The sequence below is a fragment of the Phyllobates terribilis genome, unplaced genomic scaffold, assembly GCF_046119375.1.
Source record: "Phyllobates terribilis strain yellow unplaced genomic scaffold, ASM4611937v1 Scaffold_3__8_contigs__length_932513732, whole genome shotgun sequence".
Classification (NCBI taxonomy): domain Eukaryota; kingdom Metazoa; phylum Chordata; class Amphibia; order Anura; family Dendrobatidae; genus Phyllobates; species Phyllobates terribilis.
In genome coordinates this window covers 883033666-883058281 of record NW_027362763.1, presented here as the reverse complement: position 1 = coordinate 883058281, position 24616 = coordinate 883033666, and the positions used below count along the sequence as shown (strand labels likewise).

General features: G+C 45.3%; 1 protein-coding gene across 2 annotated transcripts; it reads left to right on the top strand.

The window, feature by feature from the left end:
* The first annotated feature begins 4825 nt into the window (after nucleotides 1-4825).
* Nucleotides 4826-24415, top strand: LOC141258384 (uncharacterized). 2 transcript variants are annotated; one of them, XR_012318315.1, is made up of 3 exons: nucleotides 4826-5048; nucleotides 7007-7099; nucleotides 24199-24415. XR_012318315.1 is itself a non-coding variant. In XM_073673384.1 (2 exons), exons 1-2 carry the CDS (start codon nucleotides 6426-6428, stop codon nucleotides 24260-24262), a joined length of 738 nt encoding a protein of 245 aa, XP_073529485.1. In that variant the 5' UTR covers nucleotides 5061-6425; the 3' UTR covers nucleotides 24263-24415. The 2 variants fall into 2 exon arrangements, 1 of the variants encoding a protein (XP_073529485.1); XM_073673384.1 differs by lacking the exon at nucleotides 4826-5048 and having other exon boundaries at nucleotides 5061-7099.
* Nucleotides 24416-24616: the final 201 nt, after the last annotated feature.

The following is a 24616-nucleotide window of genomic DNA, read 5'->3' as shown; positions in this document are numbered from 1 at the left end:
TTGGGTCAGATACTATATCATCCACCACCTCGTCTTCCACTTCCGCACCCTGGTCCTCCTCCTGACTTTCTGGCAATTGTGTCTCATCATCGTCCACCTCTTGTGACACTTTCCCACCATCGCCTTCGTGTAACCGTGGCTGCTCATATATTTGGGCATCGCTACACGTGATCTCCTCTTGCCCCGCTTCAAGTGGACCGGGCGAGAGGCCCGAATCTATAAGCGGAAAAGTGAACAGCTTTTCAGAGTGTCCAAGTGTGGGATCAGTTGTCTCTGGGTACTCGGCATGGTGGGGGGAAGGAGGATCAGGGTGAGGAATATGCGGTCCAGACTCACGGCTACTGAGACTTGACCGTGTGAAAGACAGGGTGGTGGTGGCGGCGGCTAAGTGACTGGAAGCATTATCTGCAATCCAACCAACAACCTTTTGACACTGCTCTGGGTTCAATAGTGGTGTGCTGCGGTCCCCTAGAAATTGGGACAGGAAGGTCAGGCGAGAAGATGTGGGTGTTTGTTGTCGCACAATTTCGGCTTGCCCATGGCCTTGTCCTCTGTCTCTGCATACACCATTACCATCATGTCCAGTTCCCTTGCCACATGCCTTGCCCATTTTAAATGGAGGACAGTATCTTCCACGCTCACTACAAATGACTGAGTTTGGAGCGAACTTATATGTGATCCGTGTGACGGACAGAGTTTTAAATACCTGGCCTGTAGGTAAGTAGTTAGAACAGCAAACTGCTGTGAATTGCTTCACTGACACACTAAAGGAAATTTTTAATGGAGGCCAGAAATGGCAGTATTTTCTGACAACATATATGTGATCCGTGTGATGGAGAAAACAGAGTTTTAAATACCAGGCCCGTAGGTAAGTAGTTTGAACAGCAAACTGCTGTGAATTGCTTCACTGACACACTAAAGGAAATTTTTAATGGAGGCTAGAAATGGCAGTATTTTCTGACAACATATATGTGATCCGTGTCATGGAGAAAACAGAGTTTTACATACCTGGCCTGTAGGTAAGTAGTTTGAACAGCAAACTGTGGTGAATTGCTTCAATGACACACTAAAGGAAATTTTTAATGGAGGCTAGAAATGGCAGTATTTTCTGACAACGTATATGTGATCCGTGTGACGGAGAAAACAGAGTTTTAAATACCTGGCCTGTAGGTACGTAGTTTGAACAGCAAACTGCTGTGAATTGCTTCACTGACACACTGAAAGAAATTTTTAATGGAGGCCAGAAATGGCAGTATTTTCTGACACCGTATATGTGATCCTTTTGACGGAGAAAACACAGTTTCAAATAGCTGGATTTCTAGCGCTGTAATAAGGAAAGGACCTGGCTGTATTCTGCAGTGCCAACAAACAAATGGCGCAGAAAAACGGTGTTCTCTGGATTGCTTTTTAAGCAAATAATGAGGATTAAGATCCAAAGAAAAGTGTTCCTGGCCCCTGAGACCTGGGCCTTTGTATAGAAATATCTAACAGCAGCAGAAGGCAGAATTGAAATGGAGCCTCTTGTGCTATATGCACTGCAGTCTGCTATATACACTGCCTGCCTATACACGCTGCCTGCCTGATATACAGTGGGTACGGAAAGTATTCAGACCCCTTTAAATTTTTCACTCTTTGTTTCATTGCAGCCATTTGGTAAATTCTAAAAAGTTCATTTTTTTTCTCATTAAAGTACACTCTGCACCCCATCTTGACTGAAAAAAAAACAGAAATGTAGACATTTTTGCAAATTTATTAAAAAAGAAAAACTGAAATATCACATGGTCATAAGTATTCAGACCCTTTGCTCAGACACTCATATTTAAGTCACATGCTGTCCATTTTCTCGTGATCCTCCTTGAGATGGTTCTACTCCTTCATTGGAGTCCAGCTGTGTTTAATTAAACTGGTAGGACTTGATTTGGAAAGGCACACACCTGTCTATATAAGACCTCACAGCTCACAGTGCATGTCAGACCAAATGAGAATCATGAGCTCAAAGGATCTACCCAAGGAGCTAAAAGACAGAATTGTGGCAAAGCACAGATCTGGCCAAGGTTACAAAAGAATTTCTGCATTACTCAAGGTTCCTAAGAGCACAGTGGCCTCCATAATCCTTAAATGGAAGAAGTTTGGCACCTCCAGAAGTTTTCCTAGACCTGGCCGTCCAGCCAAACTGAGCAATCATGGCAGAAGAGCCTTAGTGAGAGAGGTAAAGAAGAACCCCAAGATCACTGTGGCTGAGCTCCAGAGATGCAGTAAGGGAGATGGGAGAAAGTTCCACAAAGTCAACTATCACTGCAGCCCTCCACCAATCGGGCCTTTATGGCAGGGTGGCCTGATGGAAGCCTCTCCTCAGTGCAAGACATATGAAAGCCCGCATAGAGTTTGCTCAAAAACACATGAAGGGCTTCCAGACTATGAGAAATAAGATTTTCTGGTCTGATGAGACGAAGATAGAACTTTTTGGTGATAATTCAAAGCGGTATGTCTGGAGAAAACCAGGCACTGCTCATCACCTGCCCAATACAATCCCAACAGTGAAACATGGTGATGGCAGCATCATGCTACGGGGGTGTTTTTCAGCTGCAGGGACAGGACGACTGGTTGCAATTGAAGGAAACATGAATGCGGCCAAGTACAGAGATATCCTGGATGAAAACCTCTTCCAGAGTGCTCTGGACCTCAGACTTGGCCGAAGGTTCACCTTCCAACACGACAATGACCCTAAGCACACAGCTAAAATAACAAGGGAGTGACTTCAGAACAACTCTGTTACCATTCTTGACTGGCCCTACCAGAGCCCTGACCTAAACCCAATTGAGCATTTCTGGAGAGACCTGAAAATGGCTGTCCACCAATGTTCACCATCCAACCTGATGGAACTGGAGAGGATCTGCAAGGAAGAATGGCAGAGGATCCCCAAATCCAGGGGTGAAAAACTTGTTGCATCATTCCCAAGAAGACTCATGGCTGTACTAGCTCAAAAGGGTGCTTCTACTCAATACTGAGCAAAGGGTCTGAATACTTATGACCATGTGATATTTCAGTTTTTCTTTTTTAATAAATTTGCAAAAATTTCTACATTTCTGTTTTTTTCAATCAAGATGGGGTGCAGCGTGTACTTTAATGAGAAAAAAAATGAACTTTTTAGAATTTACCAAATGGCTGCCATGAAACAAAGAGTGAACAATTTAAAGGGGTCCGAATACTTTTCGTATCCACTGTATCTGCAGATGGATTAGTCCTCAGAAGGACTGTTTGTTAAGATGGATATGTGTAATGTACGGTTTTTCTCCCTACACTACCTAATACACATGCAAATCTCTCCCTGACGCAGCAGCACCACTCCCTACACTGTCTGATCCGGAGTGACTGTGACGAGCATGGCGGCGCCAGGTCTGATATAGGCCTGATGACGCTGTGCGGCCAGCCAATCACTGTAATGCCACAACCACCATAGCTGGGGCATTACAGTGCATGGCAGGCAATCCCTGCATGTTCATTGGCTCTCTAAAGAGCGCCAAACATGCAGGGAGGGGACCCGAGTTCCCGCCCAAGCAACCCGGAAATACTCGGCGAGCGCCGAGCATCTCGAGCAGTGAGATGCTCGGGCGAGCACCGAGCAGTAGCGAGCATGCTCGCTCATCACTATTTAGGATGCTTTATACTTTATTTTCTGTGCTGGAGCCAGTTCTTAATATATTGATTTCAATTAGTTGTTCTTCATATAATTCATGATATTAATGAACATTTATTCCAGTCTGGTAATCAATATTCCTCCTATCTTTTTAGATTCGGGCGTTTTAAAAAAAATAGCAGAGAATAAATCTTATTGCCGTCGCTGTGGAGGCCGATTATGTCAACTGTCCACCTGCTGAACATGTACCTATTCTTCAGAATATTTAGTCTCTAATTTTGTTTATTTATAATTTAATGTTCAGACACTTTTATATACTTTCCCCTGAGTAGCGAGACAATGAGTATCTGTGTTCATCACCAACACCAGCAATTATCAGCAAACATTCAGAATCCATCCTCATAGGTCACCAGATAAACACTGGTTACATTTTCCATAACTTGCTGGATATGGAATGATTGACAATTCCCATCAATTATCTACAATGCTTTTGAAAACCTCCTATAATTTCAATCTTGGTTGGATGTAATGAATTTTCTTTATATTTTCAGGTTCACTATTTGAACATTGACATTTATCTAGCTATCATAATCTCATCTACCTGTGATGGAGATAAGAAAGAATACTCCACTATTGTCAGCAATGAATTATAGGGTAGTTTTAAAATATTGACAATCTCTAAATTAGTCTCTTATTGCCTTATATCATTTAAAGTTTAAATACTTCGATATATTTTACTCTTTTTTCACCACGTAGGGAGACAATGAGTGAATGTCTTCATCACAAGCAACCAACAGAAAACATTCAGAATCTATTCGGATTCACACAAAGCTTCCAACTAGTGATGAGCGAGTATGTTTGGTTAACCCTTTCGCCGAGTATACTCGGGCGAGCACCGAGTATTTATAGCGTGCTCGGACTTTAAGTTTTCGTCGCTCCATGAACATGATTTGCAACTGTTTGACAGATTTAATACATGTGAGGTGTGCTGTCCAGCTTTTTGTTTGAAAAGACTTTCGGCCATCTTGGGCATTACCTAATGTTACATGATTATTGTATTGTTGTACTTTGCTGCCATCTACTGGCCATTGTTATAATACTGTATGTTATAACGTATTATTCTGCTGTTTTACCCACAAACCCCTTTGGTCTGTAACTCCTCCTATCTCCTTCTCCTCACCTCCTTCTTTTTCATCACATCCATCTTGACAGCACATGCAGCAGGACAGGAGAAAGGATTCTCTTGTTACCACTTTACCTGGCGCTTCTAATACCTACAATTCCTACCCTTTCCTCATCCTTCACCTTCCCTCATCTCGCCTCATCAAGAACTGTAAATAAATCTGTTGAATTCATCACTGCATCATCATTCCGGATTTCCACGTGCAGTTCATGAGGAACAGGAGCGCAGGTCAGTGAGTTGACGCTATATGCCATTGCTTATACAGAGATCCGTGTCACATCCCTCAGACACATCTCGCTCCACGTACATCGGTGGCAGAATAGTAACAAGAGACCTAAGTCTTCAGTATCTGTGTGCATATGCATGTCTGCTAGCAAGTCTATGACTGTCCACCATCTTAGCTAAAGCATGTCTACATAGGGCACAGTGGATCCCTCTGTGGGAGAGGCACATCATGTTCCTGACACCACAGATGCTCCAGGAGCAGAGTCCACACTTACTGCAGAGCAGGATGTACGACCCAAACGTGTAACCCAGCCGACACAAAAGGTCAGAGAGAACCTGGAGACAATCAGAGATGAGCTCCATGATAACATAGATCATTTATGGGGCAGAGTTGATCATTATTTAGCAGCTCTTCCACGTGCTAACAATGACGCAGCAGATTTAACCGACAAAATTGAAGAGTTTATCTGCCGCCTATGATCGCTACCAGAGACTGTCTGTTAAGTTCATTGCATTCCTGAGTAACTGTGATATGGATGATGCCCAGCAGAGCTGGTTGAAAGGGAGACTCTTCTCCAAGAAAAGACCGCATTAGTGCGAGACGCCCAGGATAAGGCAGAACTCCGCATCGCACACCTCCAAGAGGTTAGGTCACATCATACAACCTCGACCAAAATCACATCTCGGTCTTCCAGATCATCTCAGTCCAGGAAGTCAACATTGTCTGACAAGATACTGGAAATCCGTGCATCTGCAGAGGAAGCTAGAGTAAGAAGCTCCTTTGCTAGGAAGGAGGCTGAAGTAGAAGCCCAATTAAAAAAGCAGGAAGCTGAGATGGGAGCCCAATTAAAAAAGCAGGAAGCCCAATTAAAAGAGCAGGAAGCTCAAAGAAACAAGATGGAAGCCCAATTAAAAAAGCAGGAAGCTGAGATGGAAGCCCAATTAAAAAAGCAGGAAGCTGAGATGGAAACTCAATTAAAAATACTCCAAGCAGAAAGGGAAGAAGCAGCAGCCCTCGCTAAACTGAAGGTCCTTGAACAAGCACTAAGTCAAGATGCTAATATGGACTGCAATATTCCAGAAGAAATGGAGGACCCAGCTGATCGCACTACAGACTATGTGCTAAAACATTTACCATCTGTACCAGCGCCACCTCCAATCCACCACACGGATGCACCCGTAAGCCAAGAAATGTCGCCACCTACTGCCGACAAGGTAACTTCCAGCACTAACCCATAATTTAGGCCGCAGCCAGCAGGCCCTATAGAGACTAAACCACAACTCAACCCTCATGCCACATCATTCCGTCCTGATCCGTCTCAGTCATATAAGCCAGAGAACTTACATTCCCCAGGGATACCACAAGTTAATCCTGCAACTATGACCGGGAGGTCAGACATGTCTGAATTCGCCAGATATATGATTCGCAGGGAGTTAATAAACATCAGTCTATCAAAGTTTGATGATTGTGCTGAAAATTATAGAGGCTGGAAATCGACCTTTCAAGCAGTAATCCAAGACCTTAATCTCACCGGCAAGGAACAACTAGATTTGCTTGTCAACTGGTTAAGTCCTGAATCAGCGGAGCGCATCAAGACAATAAGGGCAGTTCATGTGGACTATTCAGATGCAGGTCTTATTGCAGCATGGGAGAGACTGGAGCAAACCTACGGCAGCTCAGAAGCCATAGAGTCTGCCTTATTTAAGAAACTGCAAGCCTTCCCAAAAATAACTAACAAGGACAATCGAAGACTGCAAGACCTGAGTGACCTGCTAAAGGAAATAGAATTGGCAAAATTAGACCCACGTCTTTCAGGACTGAGCTACCTTGATACTGCTCATGGCGTGACTCCAGTAGTCCTCAAGTTGCCAAAAGGCATGCAGGATAAATGGGCAGACCACGGCTCATGGTATAAAGGACAGCATAATGTGTCTTTTCCTCCCTTTTCCTATTTCTCCAGGTTCGTCAGTGATCAAGCTCGGAAGAAGAATGATCCCAGCTTTGACTTCACTGAACCTACTCCACCAGCTTTATCATCATCATCATCTCCAAGGTATGATAACAATATCACCAAACGTAGAGAGTTAAGTAGAGATGAGCGTTGTTCTACTCGAACTGTTCGCCAATCTCAAATTCGAGCTGTTTTGGGCGGTGTTCGAGCCGGTCGGCGAACACGAACAATTTGAGAAAAATTCGGCTGTTCGAGATTATGTTCGATAACTGTTCGTGCACCAAAATCATAACTGGATTTTTTCTCAGTAATGATGAAAATTAATGTTAATACGCAGTTTGAGTGTACAGTGGGGCGGGGGGAGGGGCAGGGGATGGATCTCTGCAGGAACAATGAAGATCTCCATTTTTTTTTCTCTTTCCCGCATTTGCAGTGGGGAGGTGCAATCTGTCAGCCTATCAGCAGCGCACACACGGAGCGAAGTGCTTTTTTTCACACAAGCAAGGGCATGTGTGATTGGCAGTGTATGTCACATGTCCTTGCCCTATAAGACCAAGCCATTTTCCCCGTCGCCACCATTTTCTCACTGCTGCAGCTGCGTGTTAGACGGCACCGCTGTTGCTGTGTGCGCTATACCTTGTTAATTTCAAGCCAATTTTCGCACAAATATACAGATAGCTTGGGAGTAGGGAATAGTTGTGATTGCAGTCCTTTTAAGGACTAGGTTACAGCATTTCCTACGACTTTTATCAGGCAGGTCTGTGCTCTTAAATAGATAGATTGTGGGAGTAAAGACTAATTGTAATTGGAGTCCTTCTCAGGACTAGGTTACATCAGTTCCTATCAGTTTTTGCCAGGCAGGTCTGTGCCAGTGCTGTGCAAGTTTTTTTCACAGCATTTGGCTGAATCTAGCAAAGCTAATCCTTTTTGGCCTATTGCAGAGTGTGTTAGTCAGTGGAGTAGCCTATCTGTGTTGCAAGATATACCACCTGTGTATAGAATACCAATTTTTTTACTGCACCTAGTGAAGTAAAATCTTTTGGGCATAGCATCATTCTATTAGTCCATCTATACTGACCTCTATCAGGTTGCAAACTGAATATAATTTTTTTCTGCATCTAGCTCTGAAAAAATATTTGGGCTTCTAGCAGTGTGTGGGACTTGGTCTATTAGTCCATCTATACTGACCTCCATCAGGTTGCAAATTAAAAATAATTTTTTTCTTCATTTAGCTCTGAAAAAATATTTGGGCTTCTAGCAGTGTGTGGGACTTGTTCTATTAGTCCTTCTATACTGACCTCCAGCAGGTTGCAAATTGAATATAATTTTTTTCTGCATCTAGCTCTGAAAAAATATTTGGGCTTCTAGCGGTGTGTGGGACTTGGTCTATTAGTCCATCTATACTGACCTCCATCAGGTTGCAAATTAAAAATAATTTTTTTCTGCATCTAGCTCTGAAAAAATATTTGGGCTTCTAGCAGTGTGTGGGACTTGGTCTATTAGTCCATCTATACTGACCTCCATCAGGTTGCAAATTAAAAATAATTTTTTTCTTCATTTATCTCTGAAAAAATATTTGGGCTTCTAGCAGCGTGTGGGACTTGTTCTATTAGTCCATCTATACTGACCTCCATCAGGTTGCAAATTAAAAATAATTTTTTTCTGCATCTAGCTCTGAAAAAATATTTGGGCTTCTAGCAGTGTGTGGGACTTGGTCTATTAGTCCATCTATACTGACCTCCATCAGGTTGCAAATTAAAAATAATTTTTTTCTGCATCTAGCTCTGAAAAAATATTTGGGCTTCTAGCAGTGTGTGGGACTTGGTCTATTAGTCCATCTATACTGACCTCCATCAGGTTGCAAATTGAATAAAAAAAATTTCTGCATCTAGCTCTGAAAAAATATTTGGGCTTCTAGCGGTGTGTGGGACTTGGTCTATTAGTCCATCTATACTGACCTCCATCAGGTTGCAAATTAAAAATAATTTTTTTCTGCATCTAGCTCTGAAAAAATATTTGGGCTTCTAGCAGTGTGTGGGACTTGGTCTATTAGTCCATCTATACTGACCTCCATCAGGTTGCAAATTAAAAATAATTTTTTTCTTCATTTAGCTCTGAAAAAATATTTGGGCTTCTAGCAGTGTGTGGGACTTGTTCTATTAGTCCTTCTATACTGACGTCCAGCAGGTTGCAAATTGAATATAATTTTTTTCTGCATCTAGCTCTGAAAAAATATTTGGGCTTCTAGCGGTGTGTGGGACTTGGTCTATTAGTCCATCTATACTGACCTCCATCAGGTTGCAAATTAAAAATATTTTTTTTCTGCATCTAGCTCTGAAAAAATATTTGGGCTTCTAGCAGTGTGTGGGACTTGGTCTATTAGTCCATCTATACTGACCTCCATCAGGTTGCAAATTAAAAATAATTTTTTTCTGCATCTAGCTCTGAAAAAATATTTGGGCTTCTAGCAGTGTGTGGGACTTGGTCTATTAGTCCATCTATACTGACCTCCATCAGGTTGCAAATTAAAAATAATTTTTTTCTGCATCTAACCCAGCCAATAGTTTTGGCCTAATACCACAGTTTGGCCACTCAGCTCTGCTCGGTTACCATCCATTGTTTTTTTGTGCAAACAACTCCAGAGTTGTGAATTAGTTAACCACCAAAATGAGTGGAAAAAGGCCTGCTGCTGGTGGAAAGGGGAATAGGCGTGTTGGGAAGGGGAAAAAAGGTTGTGTCCGTGGGGTAGGTGCAGAAGAAAGACCATCTTCCAGCCAAACTAAAATGTCTACTTCTTTTAGCGGACAATGTGATAAGATCCCTTTCTTACGGCCACGCCAATCGCTACAAATTCCAGATGAGGCACAAAAACAGCAGGTGCTTCAACGGATATCAAGTGCTCCTTTAAGTGGGCTCTCCTCCACATCAACTTCAACATCACAAATACTCCAGTCCTCAAAGGTGTCACCCAAATCGCACTTGCTTCCTCACAGCTCCCAAATCTCCAGCTGCCCGTCTGAGTATGAGGTAGAACAGATGGTTGAGTCTGCAGAGCTGTTTACTCATACTATAGCCTGGGAATCAGAGGTCGACTCCAGCGCTTCTGTGAATCCAGACGAGGAAATGATCTGCACTGATGCCCAGAATCTTTATGAGTCGGATCCAGGACCAGACGCAGAAGGTTCTGACCATAATGTAGACCCTCATTCCCAAACTGTAACTCCTGTTGGTGGAGACAATGAGGAAGACGATGATAAGACTCAAATACCTGATTGGAGCGACAACTTTAGTTTTTTGTCAGGGCAGGAACAGGTTGGCTCTGAGGACGACGGGTGTGATAACGCACAGGGTGATGATGATGAGGTCGGAGATCCCACTTACTGTCAACCCACAGTCAGCCAAGAGATGAGGTCAGCAGAGGAGGTGGAGGAAGATGCTAGTGACGACGAGGTCAGGTTGCGCCTTCCTGGACAGAGACGTAGTACTGGAAGCACGTCAACAACTGCATCCTCAAACACAACTCTGCCTCTCACCACAAGTCGTGGTGGCTCTTCAGGTCGCATGGGTGCTAAGCCTTGCATAGCCTGGGCATTTTTTCAGATCGATAAAGATGACCCAACTCATGTTATCTGTAACATTTGTCAGCAAAAGCTAAGTAGAGGCCAAAAAATACATAGTTTGAGTACTTCATGCATGAACCGGCACATGGACATGAAGCATAAGTTGCAGTGGGAAGCTCAGTGTGCTACAATGCGGTCTAGCCGGCCGGGCCAACCACCGTCTGCCATATCTTGTGCATCCGCGGCCTCTTCATCCTCTGTGACTGGGGGGACAGCAGTCACACCTGTTTTGGGGCGCAGACCTGCCACCTCTTTACCCGCAACAGCCAGCGTGATTGGCAGGTCATCATTTTCTTTGGAGGTGGTAACACCAGCTGGTCTTGAGCGCTGTCCGACATCGATAGCACCACCTTTGGATCAAGGCAACCTAACATGTCCGCCTGCATCTTCCTCACAGACCGGCAGTTTGCCGGGGACACCCTTATCAACCCCGTCTAAGCACAATAGCCAGCCCTCGGTCCCTCAGATGTGGACAAGTAAAAGACCATTTCCTCCTAGCCATGAGAAAGCTAAGAGGTTGAATTTCACCATCTGCAAGCTCTTGGCTACAGAAATGCTGCCTTTCCGCCTGGTGGACACAGAGGATTTTCGAGACCTTATGTCCGTCGCAGTGCCCCAGTACCAGATGCCCAGTCGGCACTACTTCTCAAAGAAAGGTGTGCCTGCGCTCCACCAGCATGTCGCACACAACATCACCGCTTCTTTGAGAAACTCTGTGTGTGACAGGGTGCATTTCACCACAGACACTTGGACGAGTAGGCATGGACAGGGGCGTTACATGTCGCTGACTGGGCACTGGGTAACTATGGTGACAGCAGGACAAGGGGCTGCTGTCCAAGTCTTGCCGTCCCCACGAGTTGTGCGTCAATCCTCTTTATGTCATTTTTCCTCCACTGCTTCTGCCTCCTCAACCTCCTCTCGGTCTTCCACCTGCACCCAAAGCCTGTCTGGTCATGCCACAAGCTTTCTAACTGCGCAGAAGGGATCCTGCACACCTCCTTACTATGCTGGCAGTAGGGCTCAACGTCATCAGGCGGTTTTTACATTGAAATGTCTGGGAAATGTGAGTCACACAGCTGAGGAGTTGTGGTCAGCTCTGGAGAACCAATTTCATGAATGGTTGTCTCCACTGGACCTGAAACCAGGGAAGGCCGTGTGCGACAATGCTGCAAACCTGGGTGCGGCCCTTCGCCGGGGCAATGTCACACACGTGCCTTGTATGGCTCACGTGTTGAACCTGGTTGTCCAGCAATTTTTAGCCCACTATCCCAGACTAGATGGCCTTCTGCAGAGGGCACGGTCGCTGTGTGCTCACTTCCGCCGTTCGCATCCCGCAGCTCAGCGACTTACATCTCTACAGAAGTCGTTGGGCCTGCCACTTCACCGGCTAAAATGCGATGTGCCTACCCGGTGGAATTCAACTCTGCACATGTTGCAGCGACTGTGGCAGCACCGACAAGCCCTGGTGCAATACGTTCTGACGTATAGCCTGGGCCAACGAGATTCAGAGGTGGGGCAAATCACGCTGGAGGAGTGGTCTCAGATCAGGGACCTATGCACCCTTCTGCACAGTTTTGAAATGGCGACGAAGATGTTTAGTGCTGACGATGCCATTATCAGCATGACTATTCCGGTGATTTACATGCTGGAGCACATGTTAAACAGAATTCGGAGTCAGGTGGTGGCACAAGAGGAGGTGGAGGAAGTAGAGGAGGAGGAGTTGTATGCGGAAGGGCTAACATCTGCAAGGTCCAGACGGTCGGCAGCACCAGGGCGGCAGGCATGTGAGGGTGGGGGAGATGATTTTACCAGGGCGCATGGTAGCAGCCAAACTAGTGAGGAAGGTGCAGGAGCCCAGGAAGAAGTGGAGGACGAACTGATGGAAGACTCATCAGATGAGGGAGACCTTGATCACATTTCTGTTGTGCGAGGTTGGGGGGAGAGGACAGAGGAAGGAAGCATGATTGTTACCTCGCCACCAACACAACAGGGACTTGGTGCTCCTGGATGCTCAACACACATGAGTGCCTTCTTGCTGCACTACCTGCAACATGACCCTCGAATTGTGAGAATTAGAAATAATCCTGACTACTGGGTTGCCACACTGTTAGATCCCCGGTACAAAAGTAAATTTGCAGAAATTATTCCTGCCATAGAAAGGGATGCACGCATGCAGGAGTATCAGCAGAGACTGTTGCAGAATCTTACATGTGCTTTTCCACAAAATACCAGTGGTGCACGTAGTGAATCTCACAGTTCCAACTTGCCAACCGTGGGACCGTCAAGTGTTCAGCACTCAAACCGTAACAGAACCACAGTATCTGCTGGTAACATCAATTTTGCGGAATCATTTCACCACTTTTTTAGCCCATCCTTTGCAAGGCCACAGGAGACAAGAAGTCTGACACATAGTCAACGCCTAGAGACGATGGTACAGGAGTATCTCCAAGTAAACATTGAAGCCACGACTGTGTCACTGGACCCTTGCTCTTTTTGGGCTTCCAATCTGGATAAATGGCCGGAGCTAGCCACTTACGCCTTGGAGATCTTGTCATGCCCCGCAGCCAGCGTTCTGTCTGAACGTGTGTTCAGCGCTGCTGGTGGTGTGCTGACAGATAAGCGCACGCGGCTCTCCACTGATAATGTAGACAGACTCACGTTCATAAAGATGAACAAATCATGGATCCGAAACGACTTTTCTACCCCTGTGTCATCCTGGGGAGAGTAAAAGCTTGATGATTGGTTAAAATCACCCTACCAACCGTTTTAAGCTTTCAAATTACTAATCATGTTTATCTGTATCTTGACTGGAAAATAATTTGGGCTTTGTAGCAGTGTGCAGCACTGATCCTATTAGGCCATCTATAATAAGCTTCACCAGATTTAAAATTAAAAATAATTTTTAGCTGCATCTAGCCCGGAAAATAATTTTGGGGCTCCGAGATGCGCAAGACACATAAGTGCCTTCTTGCTGCACTACCTGCAGCATGACCCTCATATTGTCAGAATTCGAAGTAATCATGACTACTGGGTTGCCACACTCTTAGATCCCCCAAACTTTTCGATCAACCTTTTCATTTTAATAAAGACCAAAAAAATGGTCATTTTTGAAATTATAAGCATTAGCAGGTTGTTAGAAACTGAAATCAAACAGTTTTCAACTCAAAACTTTATTCTAGGTGATGTTACATTTTCACATAGGACCCCTTGTTCGAAAGGAGCTTCTGAACTCTCTCGTCCATTGAATTTGTCAGGTTTTGGATGGTTTCTGCTTCAATTGTTTTGCATGAGGACACAATACCCTCCCAGAGCTGTTGCTTAGATGTGAACTGCCTCCCGCCATCATAGACACTCCTTTTAATGATGCTCCAAAGGTTCTGAATGGGGTAGAGGTCAGGGGAGCATGGGGGTCACACCATAAGTTTGTCCCCTTTTATGCCCATATCAGCCAGAGATGCAGATGTTTTATGTGCAGCATGAGATGGTGCATTATCATGCAGAAAAATGATCTTGCTGTGAAATACACGGTTCTTCTTCTTGAACCATGGCAGGAAGTGCTGTTTGAGAAAATCCACATACATTATGGAGTTCATCTTTAGCGCCTTCAGGGATCCTAAAGGGGCCGACAATCTCTCTCCCCATGATTCCAGCCCAAAACATTACTCCACCTCCTCCTTCTTGGCGCTGTAGCCATGTTTGCGTGGGGTGTCCATCAACCAGCCATCCTCCACTCCATTCATCTGGACCATCGAGCGCTGCACGGCACTCATCCGTGAACAAAACAGTTTTGAAATCAGTCTTCATGTAATGTTTGGCCCACTGGAGCCGTTTCTGCTTGTGTGAAGTGGATAGAGGAGGTCGACAGGATGGCGTATGCACAGCTGCAAACCTCTGAAGGACCCTGCATCTTGTTGTTCGGGGGACGTTGGAGGCACAAGCAGCTTCAAAAACTTGTCTGCTGCTATGACAAGGCTTTTTTGCCGCTGCTCTTTCAACCTGACGTAATTGCCTGTAGGAAAGAGTCCTCAATTTGCCCTTATCAGCACGCACACGTGTGTACTGTGAATCAGCTACATACTTCTTGATTGCCAAGACACTTCATCCTGATCATCGCACAATGTTGATTGTAGTCATGCCTTGACCTAAACACTCCACAATTTGTTGCTTCTCAGCAGCCGACACATCCTTTTTCTTTCCCATTTTGGCAGAAAATGTAGGCTGCTTAATAATGTGAGAGAGCCTTCTTAAGTAGTCTTGCCTTTCATTGGACACACCTGCCAAACTAATTAGCACAGGTGTCTGCAATTGCTTACAGTGATATAAAGAGCCCTGACACACATCACCATCAATGAGTTTAACTGACAAACAAACAAATTCTTCCCTTATCACTCCTAAACACTTTTTGCATAATAATTTGGAACGCGGTGTACATGTGCTTTTCCACAAAACACCAGTGGTTCACGTAGTGAATCTTACAGTTCTAACTTGCCAACCGTGGTCTGTATGGAATTGTTCAATAAAGGGCCCAAAATTAAGATAACATAGATGGGAGAGGTCTCTATGAATAGGAATTCCTAAGTATTTGATACCCTGTGAGGGCCAGGCAAAGGGAAAGTTGGACTGGATGGAATCCTATATGGATTTAGGGAGGGAGACATCGAGGGCCTCAGACTTCGCTGCATTGATTTTAAAATTTTACCATGTAACAAAGTGATCTATTTCAGCCATAACAGCAGGGATGGATATATGTGATTGAGTGATATATACTAGGACATCATCAGCAAATAGAGAGCACTTGTACTCGGTGCCTCCCACCTCAATCCACCTAATATTGGGGTTATGGCGAATTGATGAGAGCAGGTGCTCCGTCACTAGGATGTATAAGAGAGGGGACAGAGGACATCCCTGCCTTGTCCCATTGGTGATTGTGAAAGGTGATGAAAATGTTCTGACGCACCCCCTGGGCCTTGGGACACCCGGAGCCGGACCCTTTTTGGTGGATGCTGGTGGTTGTAGTCTTCGTGGCGGCGATCCGGTTCCGTGGCTCAGGGCGGTCAAACCAGTGGCGGAACTATTTATGTGGTTTTGATGTTTAAATGTCCGACTACGCCACCCGTGGATTGCGGTCAGAGTGAACCGCCGCTACAGGGCAGACCGCTAAGGCTGGTGTTGTGGGTGCAGCAGAGCGTAGCATAACTCCCCACGGGAGGAGTATAGCCTCAGGGCAGTGTATGCGGAGGATGGGGGTGATGGTGCAGGGCAGCAGCAGTAACGACACGGAGTCAGTGATGCAGTTCAGGGCCTTTACTCACAGTTCTTATTATCCAGACCACGTCTGCAGGTAACGGCTGCCCACGTCGTACTGTGCTCACCAGGTGAGGGGCTCAGACAACTCCCAGATAACTTTGGAGCGCTTCACAGGACCCCCTTTGTGTGTCCTTTGTCTGGCCTTTCTTACCAACACTTCTGTCCGGCTGCCTCGGGCCTCCTCTTGGTAAACTTGGCGCCAGTTTCCCTGACCCTATGTGGTGCCTTCCTAGCGGGTGGAGCAAGGGGCTGCGCCACATAAAATGTCAGAGCCTCCGGTTTCTAGCTGAGGGTCGTTTCCTGCCTCCACTAGTTCGGGGACCGGTCTCCCCCTTTGGCCTGACCCCTCCACGCAGGTGGATTCGGGCGTGCGGTGGCGACTCGCCCGTCCGCACCCCTGGGATCCCTTCATTCCTCGTTCCTGGAGCCTTCTCCGCTCCTCTTCCTTCCTTCTCCCTCTTGCAGGCCTGGGCCTCTGTTACTAGGCCCGCCTCCGGAGCAGAGCTCATGCAGAGCCCCTGCTCCCTGCCACTTCTGCTCAGACTTCTCTGCACTGAACTAAGATGGTGCCCACCTTTTATACTCCCTTCTCAATGCACCCAGGAACTGCTTCCTCCCTGCTCCTGCACTGCAGGGTTCCCCTTCCTCAGTGTTCCCTCCCCCCACTCCAGCCAGGGACAGGGACTGTCGTGCCCATCTCAGGGGCATATTGGTCGCCCTGCCCCACGGCAATGTGGTGTAATGCATGCAGGTGTCGGGTCCTGATCCACACTCCATCCTTATCTGAGAGTGAGATATCACACCTCTGGGTGAGGTGCAATACGTCTGTAGCAACCGAGCCCTCGGTGCTACAGTTCCATTTATCTTCAGCCTAGGTGACGTATTGTGATACAGGGCCGTGATTTTGGCTATAAAAGGGTCCCCTAGACCCCTACCCCAAGCTTTTTAAGAGAATCATATATGGCGTGCCAGGAGACTCTATGGAATGCTTTCTCAGCATCCAACGAGAGTATCTACTTACAAATTTTTAACTGCATCTAGCCCAGGAAATACTTTGTGCCTAGTAGCAGTGTCTGCTAGTCAGCGGATTATCCCGGCTGTTAAGCAAGCTACACCACCTGTAGTTTGGACACTTAATTTTTTCAAAGGAAATGCTTCGGGACCACGGGATACTTAGTGAAGAGCATCAGGAGGCACCCCAAGGCATAGGGGCTGGGACTGGCACTAGGATGCCTTGCGGTGGACAGCCGAGCTCGATCCTTATAAAAGCTTTTTAACTGCAGCAGCTTTAGTGGACGCTACTGGAGCTGGAATTACGCGGCTGCTGGCATGAGACTTGCCCTCCAATAGATCCTTGTAAATGGATTTAAAGTGTATTCATTCAAATTAGAGGGACAATTTAAATTAAAAAGCTTAGAGCTGCCTCCACCACAGGGGGGCTCTCTCGACCCACCAGCGGACAGGCACCAGTATTGGGAGAGGGGGGCTGGCCATCAGGGTTCACCGCGGCTCTGGCACAAACCCGGCGACACGGAGGTGGCACGGGCAGGAGCGGACTGGCCGTCTCGGCTTCTCACTTTTTGGATTTTAGAAGGGCATGACATGCCTATATCTGTGTCTCCCCCTCCTTTTACTCCTCCACCTCTTTTCTTTTCGCATGACTATATGTACTTGTCACTTTTCCATGTGTTAGTTGTGTCTTCTGAGCAGTTTGTCAGCTTTTGGACACCTTTGAAGGTGTTTTCTATGTGTTTCTATGTGTTTTTGTTTGCCTGCCATTGGTTTTAACGGTGTTCGAAGGTGTTCGACGAACAGTTCGACGAACAGTTCGGCGAACACACGGGTGTTCGACGAACCGAACCGAACTCGAACACTACGGGGGTGGCTCAACACTAGAGTTAAGAAGCACAGTATCCGTGAGAAAGACTGACGTTCCACTTACTGCACCCTCTTTTACCAAAACAAACGCTGTTGCTCCTAAGGCTATGGACAGTAACCGTATGTGCCCTATTCACAAAAGACCTCACCCACTTAAGGAATGCCGTGGATTCAGGGCAAAGGCTTTGCAGGAACGCAGAGATACTCTCAAGGAGCTAGGGATATGTTACGAGTGTTGCGCCTCCTCAGACCACCTTGCTAAGGACTGTAAGGCTGTCATTAAGTGCACCGAATGCAGTAGTGACAAACACATTACATCTATGCATCCCACACCAGCTCCACACAATTCACAATCTTCAGCAGCAACCAATCCTGCTCAAAAGCATGGCGGGGAGCCACAAGTTCCTGACCCAGCTGCAACTGCTGTTTCCTCCTCATGTATGGAAATATGTGGAGAAGGGACTGGTCCTAAATGCTGCGCTAAAGTATGTCTGGTCAATGTCTATCCAGAAGGACAACCCGACAAGGCCTCTAAAATGTATGCCATAATAGATGAGCAAAGTAACAGGTCTCTAGCAAAGCCAAAACTCTTTGAGATCTTCAATATAAAAGGACAAACGGCTCCGTATACCCTCAACACCTGTTCTGGTCATATTGAGACTTCTAGTAGGAGAGCCTCTGGGTACATTATCTCTTCAATCAAGGGGAATGTGCACATACCCTTGCCAACTTTAATTGAATTTGATCAGATACCTGAAAACAAGGAAAAAATTCCCACTCTGGAAGCCACGCTTCATCATCCCCACTTGAGGCACCTAACTAACGAAATTCCTCCTCTGGACACGAATGCTGATATTCTAATCCTACTGGGGAGAGACATTCTAAGGGTCCACAAGGTGCGCCAACAATGCAATGGCCCAGATGATGCTCCATGCGCCCAAAGACTTGATCTAGGCTTGGTAATCGTGGGCAATGTATGTCTGGATAAGAGTCACAAGGCATCCAAAGTCAACTCCTTTAAAACGTATGTGCTTCAAAATGGTCGCACAACTCACTTCAAACCATGCTGTCATCACTACGAAGTGAAAGAAAGGTTCTCTGACTTCTTCCAAGAGCCTGACATCATTTCCACTCCCTATGGTGACGACTTAGGGAGAACAGTGTTTCGCACAACACAAGATGACAACAAGGTCACCTTATCCATAGAAGACAAGGAATTTATTAAAATAATGGACAGTGGATTCTTCAAGAACAAATCTGACCGTTGGGTCACTCCCTTACCCTTCAAGGCTACAAGGGCCAAGCTTCCTAACGACCAAGAACAGGCCTTATCAAGGTTCACCTCACTGCAGAGAACATTGAGAAATAAGCCTGAAATGAAGGACCATTTTGTAGCCTTTATGGAGAAGATATTTCGCAATGACCATGCAGAGCCAGCTCCACCCTTGCAAGCCAATGAAGAATGCGGGTATCTATCTTCCTTTGGCGTATACCATCCAAGAAAGCCTAAACAAATCAGAGTGGTGTTCGATTCAAGCGCCAAACATGATGGTGTATCTCTGAACGATGTTCTCCTCACTGGTCCCAACCTGACTAATATCCTGGTGGGAGTGCTCATGAGATTCAGAAAAGAGCCAGTTGCCTTTACTGCTGACATTGAACAAATGTTCCATTGTTTCATCGTGCGACAAGATCACAGAAATTATCTCCATTTTCCATGGCACCGAGACAACGACACCAGCAAGGAAATGGTTGAATACCACATGAAGGTGCATGTGTTCGGAAACAGCCCTTCTCCTGCAGTTGCTACATATGGTCTACGTAGGACCGCCTCTGATGGTGATGCAGAATTCGGGAAGGACGCCCAACAGTTCGTTGAAAAGGACTTCTACGTGGATGACGGTCTCAAATCCCTGCCCACAGCGGAAGAAGTCATAGATCTGCTCAAACGGACACAAGGTATGCTTTCTAAAGCTCATTTAAGATTGCATAAAATTGCCTCCAACAGTGCTGTTGTCATGCAGGCTTTTCACTCTGATGATTATGCTTCAGAATTCAGAGACTTGAATCTAGGTTCAGACAACCCACCAGTACAGAAAAGTCTGGGCTTGAGATGGAACTTGCTAAAGGACTCCTTCAGCTTTCAGGTTAGTGGTACAGAAAAACCATTTACTAAGCGTGGGGTTCTGTCAGTGGTGAACAGTCTATTCGATCCACTCGGGTTTGTTGCACCCCTGACTATACAAGGCAAGCTTCTGTTAAGGCAACTCTCAGAGTCTATTAAGGACTGGGACGCACCACTCCCTGCTGACAAACAACTAAAGTGGAAGTCATGGAGGGAATCTCTTTGTGCCTTAGATAAAATCCACATACCATGTTGTTATACTCCAGCATCTCTTGCTACGAGTCAAAGGAAAGAGATCCATATATTCTCCGACGCCTCTACTGAAGCTATTGCAGCTGTTGCCTATTTGAAGGTTATAGACTCTAATAATGAAGCCCATGTTGGATTTCTATTTGGAAAGGCTAAATTGGCTCCTAAACCTGAACACACCATACCCAGACTTGAGCTCTGTGGAGGTGTACTAGCCATCGAGATTGCAGACTTCATACAGAATGAACTAGCTATTCATGTGGATGACACAAGATTCTACACAGACAGCAAGGTTGTTCTGGGCTACATATACAACCAGACAAAACGCTTCTATGTCTATGTCAGTAACCGCGTTGAAAGGATCAGGAAATCCTCTAAACCTGAGAAATGGCAGTATGTTCCATCCCATCTTAACCCAGCTGACCTTGCTACTAGGCCAGTGTCTGTTGGTGCCTTCGCAAACTCTTCTTGGTTAAAAGGACCGGAGTTCCTTTGCGGCCAGTGTGAAGAGACTGCCGTTGAAGACAGCTTCAGTCTTCAGGATCCAGACGTTGACCCAGAGATCCGTCCTGACGTCAGCACCCTCACCACCAATTCCAAGGAAAAGGATGGCTTGGACTGTCGGCAATTTGATCGCTTCTCCAGATGGACAAGGCTTGTTCGTGCTATTGCAAGGTTAGTCCACATCGCACAATGCTACTGCAATAAGGACAGTAAAGCTGAGTGTCGCGGTTGGCACATCTGTCATAAGCCTCTCTCTGCAGAAGACATTGCTCTGAGTGAACTGTTTGTGATACGTAATGTGCAGCAGAATGTTTTTCACAAGGAAATGGAATGTATACTTAAAAAGCAAGGTGTCCCTAAAAATAGCCCTATTGTCGACTTAAATCCCGTAATTGACAAGAAGGGTTTACTGAGAGTTGGTGGTCGTTTAAACAAAGCCAAGTTGGGGGAGGCAGAAAAGAATCCTATAATCATTCCTGGCCATCACCACATCACCACTCTGCTAATACGACATTACCATGAAAAGGTCAAACATTAAGGCAGACACTTCACTGAAGGTGCCTTAAGAGTTGCAGGCCTCTGGATTGTGGGAGCAAAGAGACAAGTTTCCCATTTAATTCATCTTTGTGTTCAGTGTCGCAAGGCAAGAGGAAAACTGCAACAACAACAGATGTCTGATTTGCCTGCTGATAGGACAAGCACAGAGCCACCGTTTACCTATATTGGTTTGGACGTTTTTGGCCCATGGGAAGTCACTGCACGTAAGACTAGAGGCGGACATGCACAAAGTAAACGCTGGGCAGTGTTGTTCACATGCATGAGTGTACGAGCAATACACATAGAAGTAATAGAATCAATGGATTCCTCCAGTTTTATCAATGCCTTAAGACGATTCCTCGTCATACGAGGACCAGTCAAGCAAATAAGGTCTGATTGTGGAACAAAGTTTGTATGTGCCTGTCGAGAACTACAATTAGATTCAACAGCAGTCCAGGATTTCATGGCAAACAATGGCTGTTCGTGGGTCTTCAATCCTCCTCACTCTTTCCATATGGGCGGATCATGGGAAAGAATGATAGGCATCACTCGTCGGATACTGGAGTCTATGTTGATGGACTCAAGCCTCTCGAGACTCACTCATGAGACCTTAACCACTTTCTTAGCAGAAGTATCTGCTATTGTAAACTCAAGACCACTTGTTCCCATATCTATGGATTCAGCATCTCCTGCTATTCTTACACCAGCAACTCTCCTCACGCAGAAATTTGTTACCGTTCCTAATCCACCTGAAGACTCTGTGTCCGGTAACAAATATCAGAGGCGTTGGAAAAACGTGCAACATCTGGCTAACTGTTTCTGGAGTAGATGGAAGAGGGATTACCTTAATCTTCTTCAAGGACGGAGAAAATGGCAACAAGTTAAACCTAGCTTACAAGTAGGAGATCTTGTTCTCATGAGAGACCAGAAAGCGGAAAGAAACGCATGGCCTATGGGACTTATATTGAAAACCTTTCCAAGTGAAGATGGCAAGGTGCGCAAGGTGGAAGTAACAGTCATGAAGCAAGGTGACCACAAATCTTTCATTAGGCCTATATCAGAGGTCATCTTACTTATGTCGGTTGAGTATTAAGGACTATCCATTCAACCACAAGGAACTTTCCAAGAACTGTAACCACTGGATTACAATTGGGTTGGAGACAGTTTGGCCTAGTGCGGCTTCTCCAATCCGAAGATGGGCATCCTTTGGATTGCTTCAGGAACTGTTATAGACATTCGTCTACCTCGTTTGTTATATGTTATTGTTGCATTGCATGCATTGTTTGTCTTTCAGGTTCCCTCAGTACTTCAGGAAAACACCTCCACCTCAAGACTGTTAATATAGTGAAATCCAGTGAAATCCAGGGATTTCAGACGGGGAGTGTGCTGTCCAGCTTTTTGTTTGAAAAGACTTTCGGCCATCTTGGGCATTACCTACTGTTACATGATTATTGTATTGTTGTACTTTGCTGCCATCTACTGGCCATTGTTATAATACTGTGTGTTATAACATGTATTATTCTTGTATTTTACCCACAAACCCCTTTGGTCTGTAACTCCTCCTATCTCCTCCTCACCTACTTCTTTTTCATCACATCCATCTTGACAGCACATGCTGCAGGACTGGAGAAAGGATTATCTTGTTACCACTTTACCTGGCGCTTCTAATACCTACAATTCCTACCCTTTCCTCATCCTTCACCTTCTCTCATCTCGCCTCATCAAGAACTGTAAATAAATTTGTTGAATTCATCACTGCATTATCATTCCGGATTACCACGTGCAGTTCATGACGCTATATGCCATTGCTTATACAGAGATCCGTGTCACATCCCTCAGACACATCTCGCTCCACGTACATCGGTGGCAGAATATGAGGAATGCCTGTTTTTCCAGCATTCCTCACATGTATTAAATCTGTCAAACAGTTGCAAATCATGTTCACGGAGTGACGAAAACTTAAAGCCCGAGCACGCTATAAATACTGGGTGCTCGCCCGAGTATACTCGGTGCTCGCCCGAGTATACTCGGCGAAAGGGTTAACAAAACATACTCGCTCATCACTACTTTCAACATGTATTTTCCAGGTAAATATTTCTATGTGTGTTTTCCTCCATTTATATTTACCATATTTTGCGGACTATAGGACGGACTGGACCATAAGACGCACCCCAAATTTTGAAGCGACAAATAGGAAAAAAAATGTTTTAGTGTGTCAATTGGAGTCCTTGTTATCGTCCAAATATAGCTCACCTGGGGGGCGGCGGTGGAGCAGGGTCACAGGAGGCAGGGTCACCACTGCAGGAAGCCGGTGGCCGGAGTGGGGCAATGATGCAGGCTCTGGGCTGGGAGGAGGGGGTGTCCCAGTGGTGGGCTTCAAGGAAATGTCCGCCAGAGATGGAGATGGACAGATTTAGATCTTGGCTCGTCATTGACCCTACCTCCTGTGACCCCGCTCCACCGCCAACCCCTTTTCCCCCGGTAAGCTGCATTCAGACTATAATGCGCACCCCCATTTTCTTCCCAAATTTTGGGGAAAAAGTGCATCTTATAGTCTGCAAAATACGGTATATACTTAATTTCAATAGTAAATCATTGTAAGTAACATGCATTCTTGTTTTCAAGAAATGCAAAACCGAGGACATGATAGTGTAAGCAACGTTTAATAACATTAGAAATGCAATTTAGTTTTCATTCCCTCAAACATTACATGCTACATAGATCTATTGTGAATACACTCACCATAGTCTTATGGCTGATATTGCATTTTTCCATCATAACACTGATATTGGTAACTTCCTTTTTTCAATTTTCAAATTGGCCTTTCTTGTAGACAATATAATGCAATATTTCATGTCCATCTCATCTTCAGCTGATGATCAGAAATATAATGTTAAAGTTGCCATTGCTTTAGTTTGTTTCATTTGATAACCAGTATATATTGTCAATTTTTTAAAAACATGTCTTTTAATTGTTTTCAGACTAATGAGAAAGGTGACTTATCACTTCTATACAGGCATGGCCCATTTTGGAAGAAGGAAGTGAACACCTGCCCCGACCTGCGCTGAGAACATGATCAGATGCAGTTTCCGAGACCTGGAGAATGTCTACATGTGTTTTTTTCATACCTGCCAAGCAATGGATATGGTGCTGAACATTTGAACATTAGTAGTCATAGATTGTTGTTTTTTTTACACTTTTCTGAGTTAAATATAACAAACATTAAAAAATAAATATATTAATTCTTTCTCGTTTTGGATTTTTGTTTTGGAAATCGATGGATTTTGCTAAACATATTACAATCAATGTTGTCTATGTGTGTTATTCAACCATCATCTGCCTCTAACAGCTATGGGGGAGCGAAGATACATCCGCAGCTGCTAGTTAACCTGTTAAATG

Coding starts and splice junctions, on each gene's coding strand:
- LOC141258384 (XM_073673384.1), top strand. CDS start 6,426: ATGACCGGGAGGTCAGACATGTCTGAATTCGCCAGATATATGATTCGC. Junction 7,100..24,198: donor TCATCATCATCATCTCCAAG/GTATGATAACAA, acceptor AATTGTTTTCAG/ACTAATGAGAAAGGTGACTT.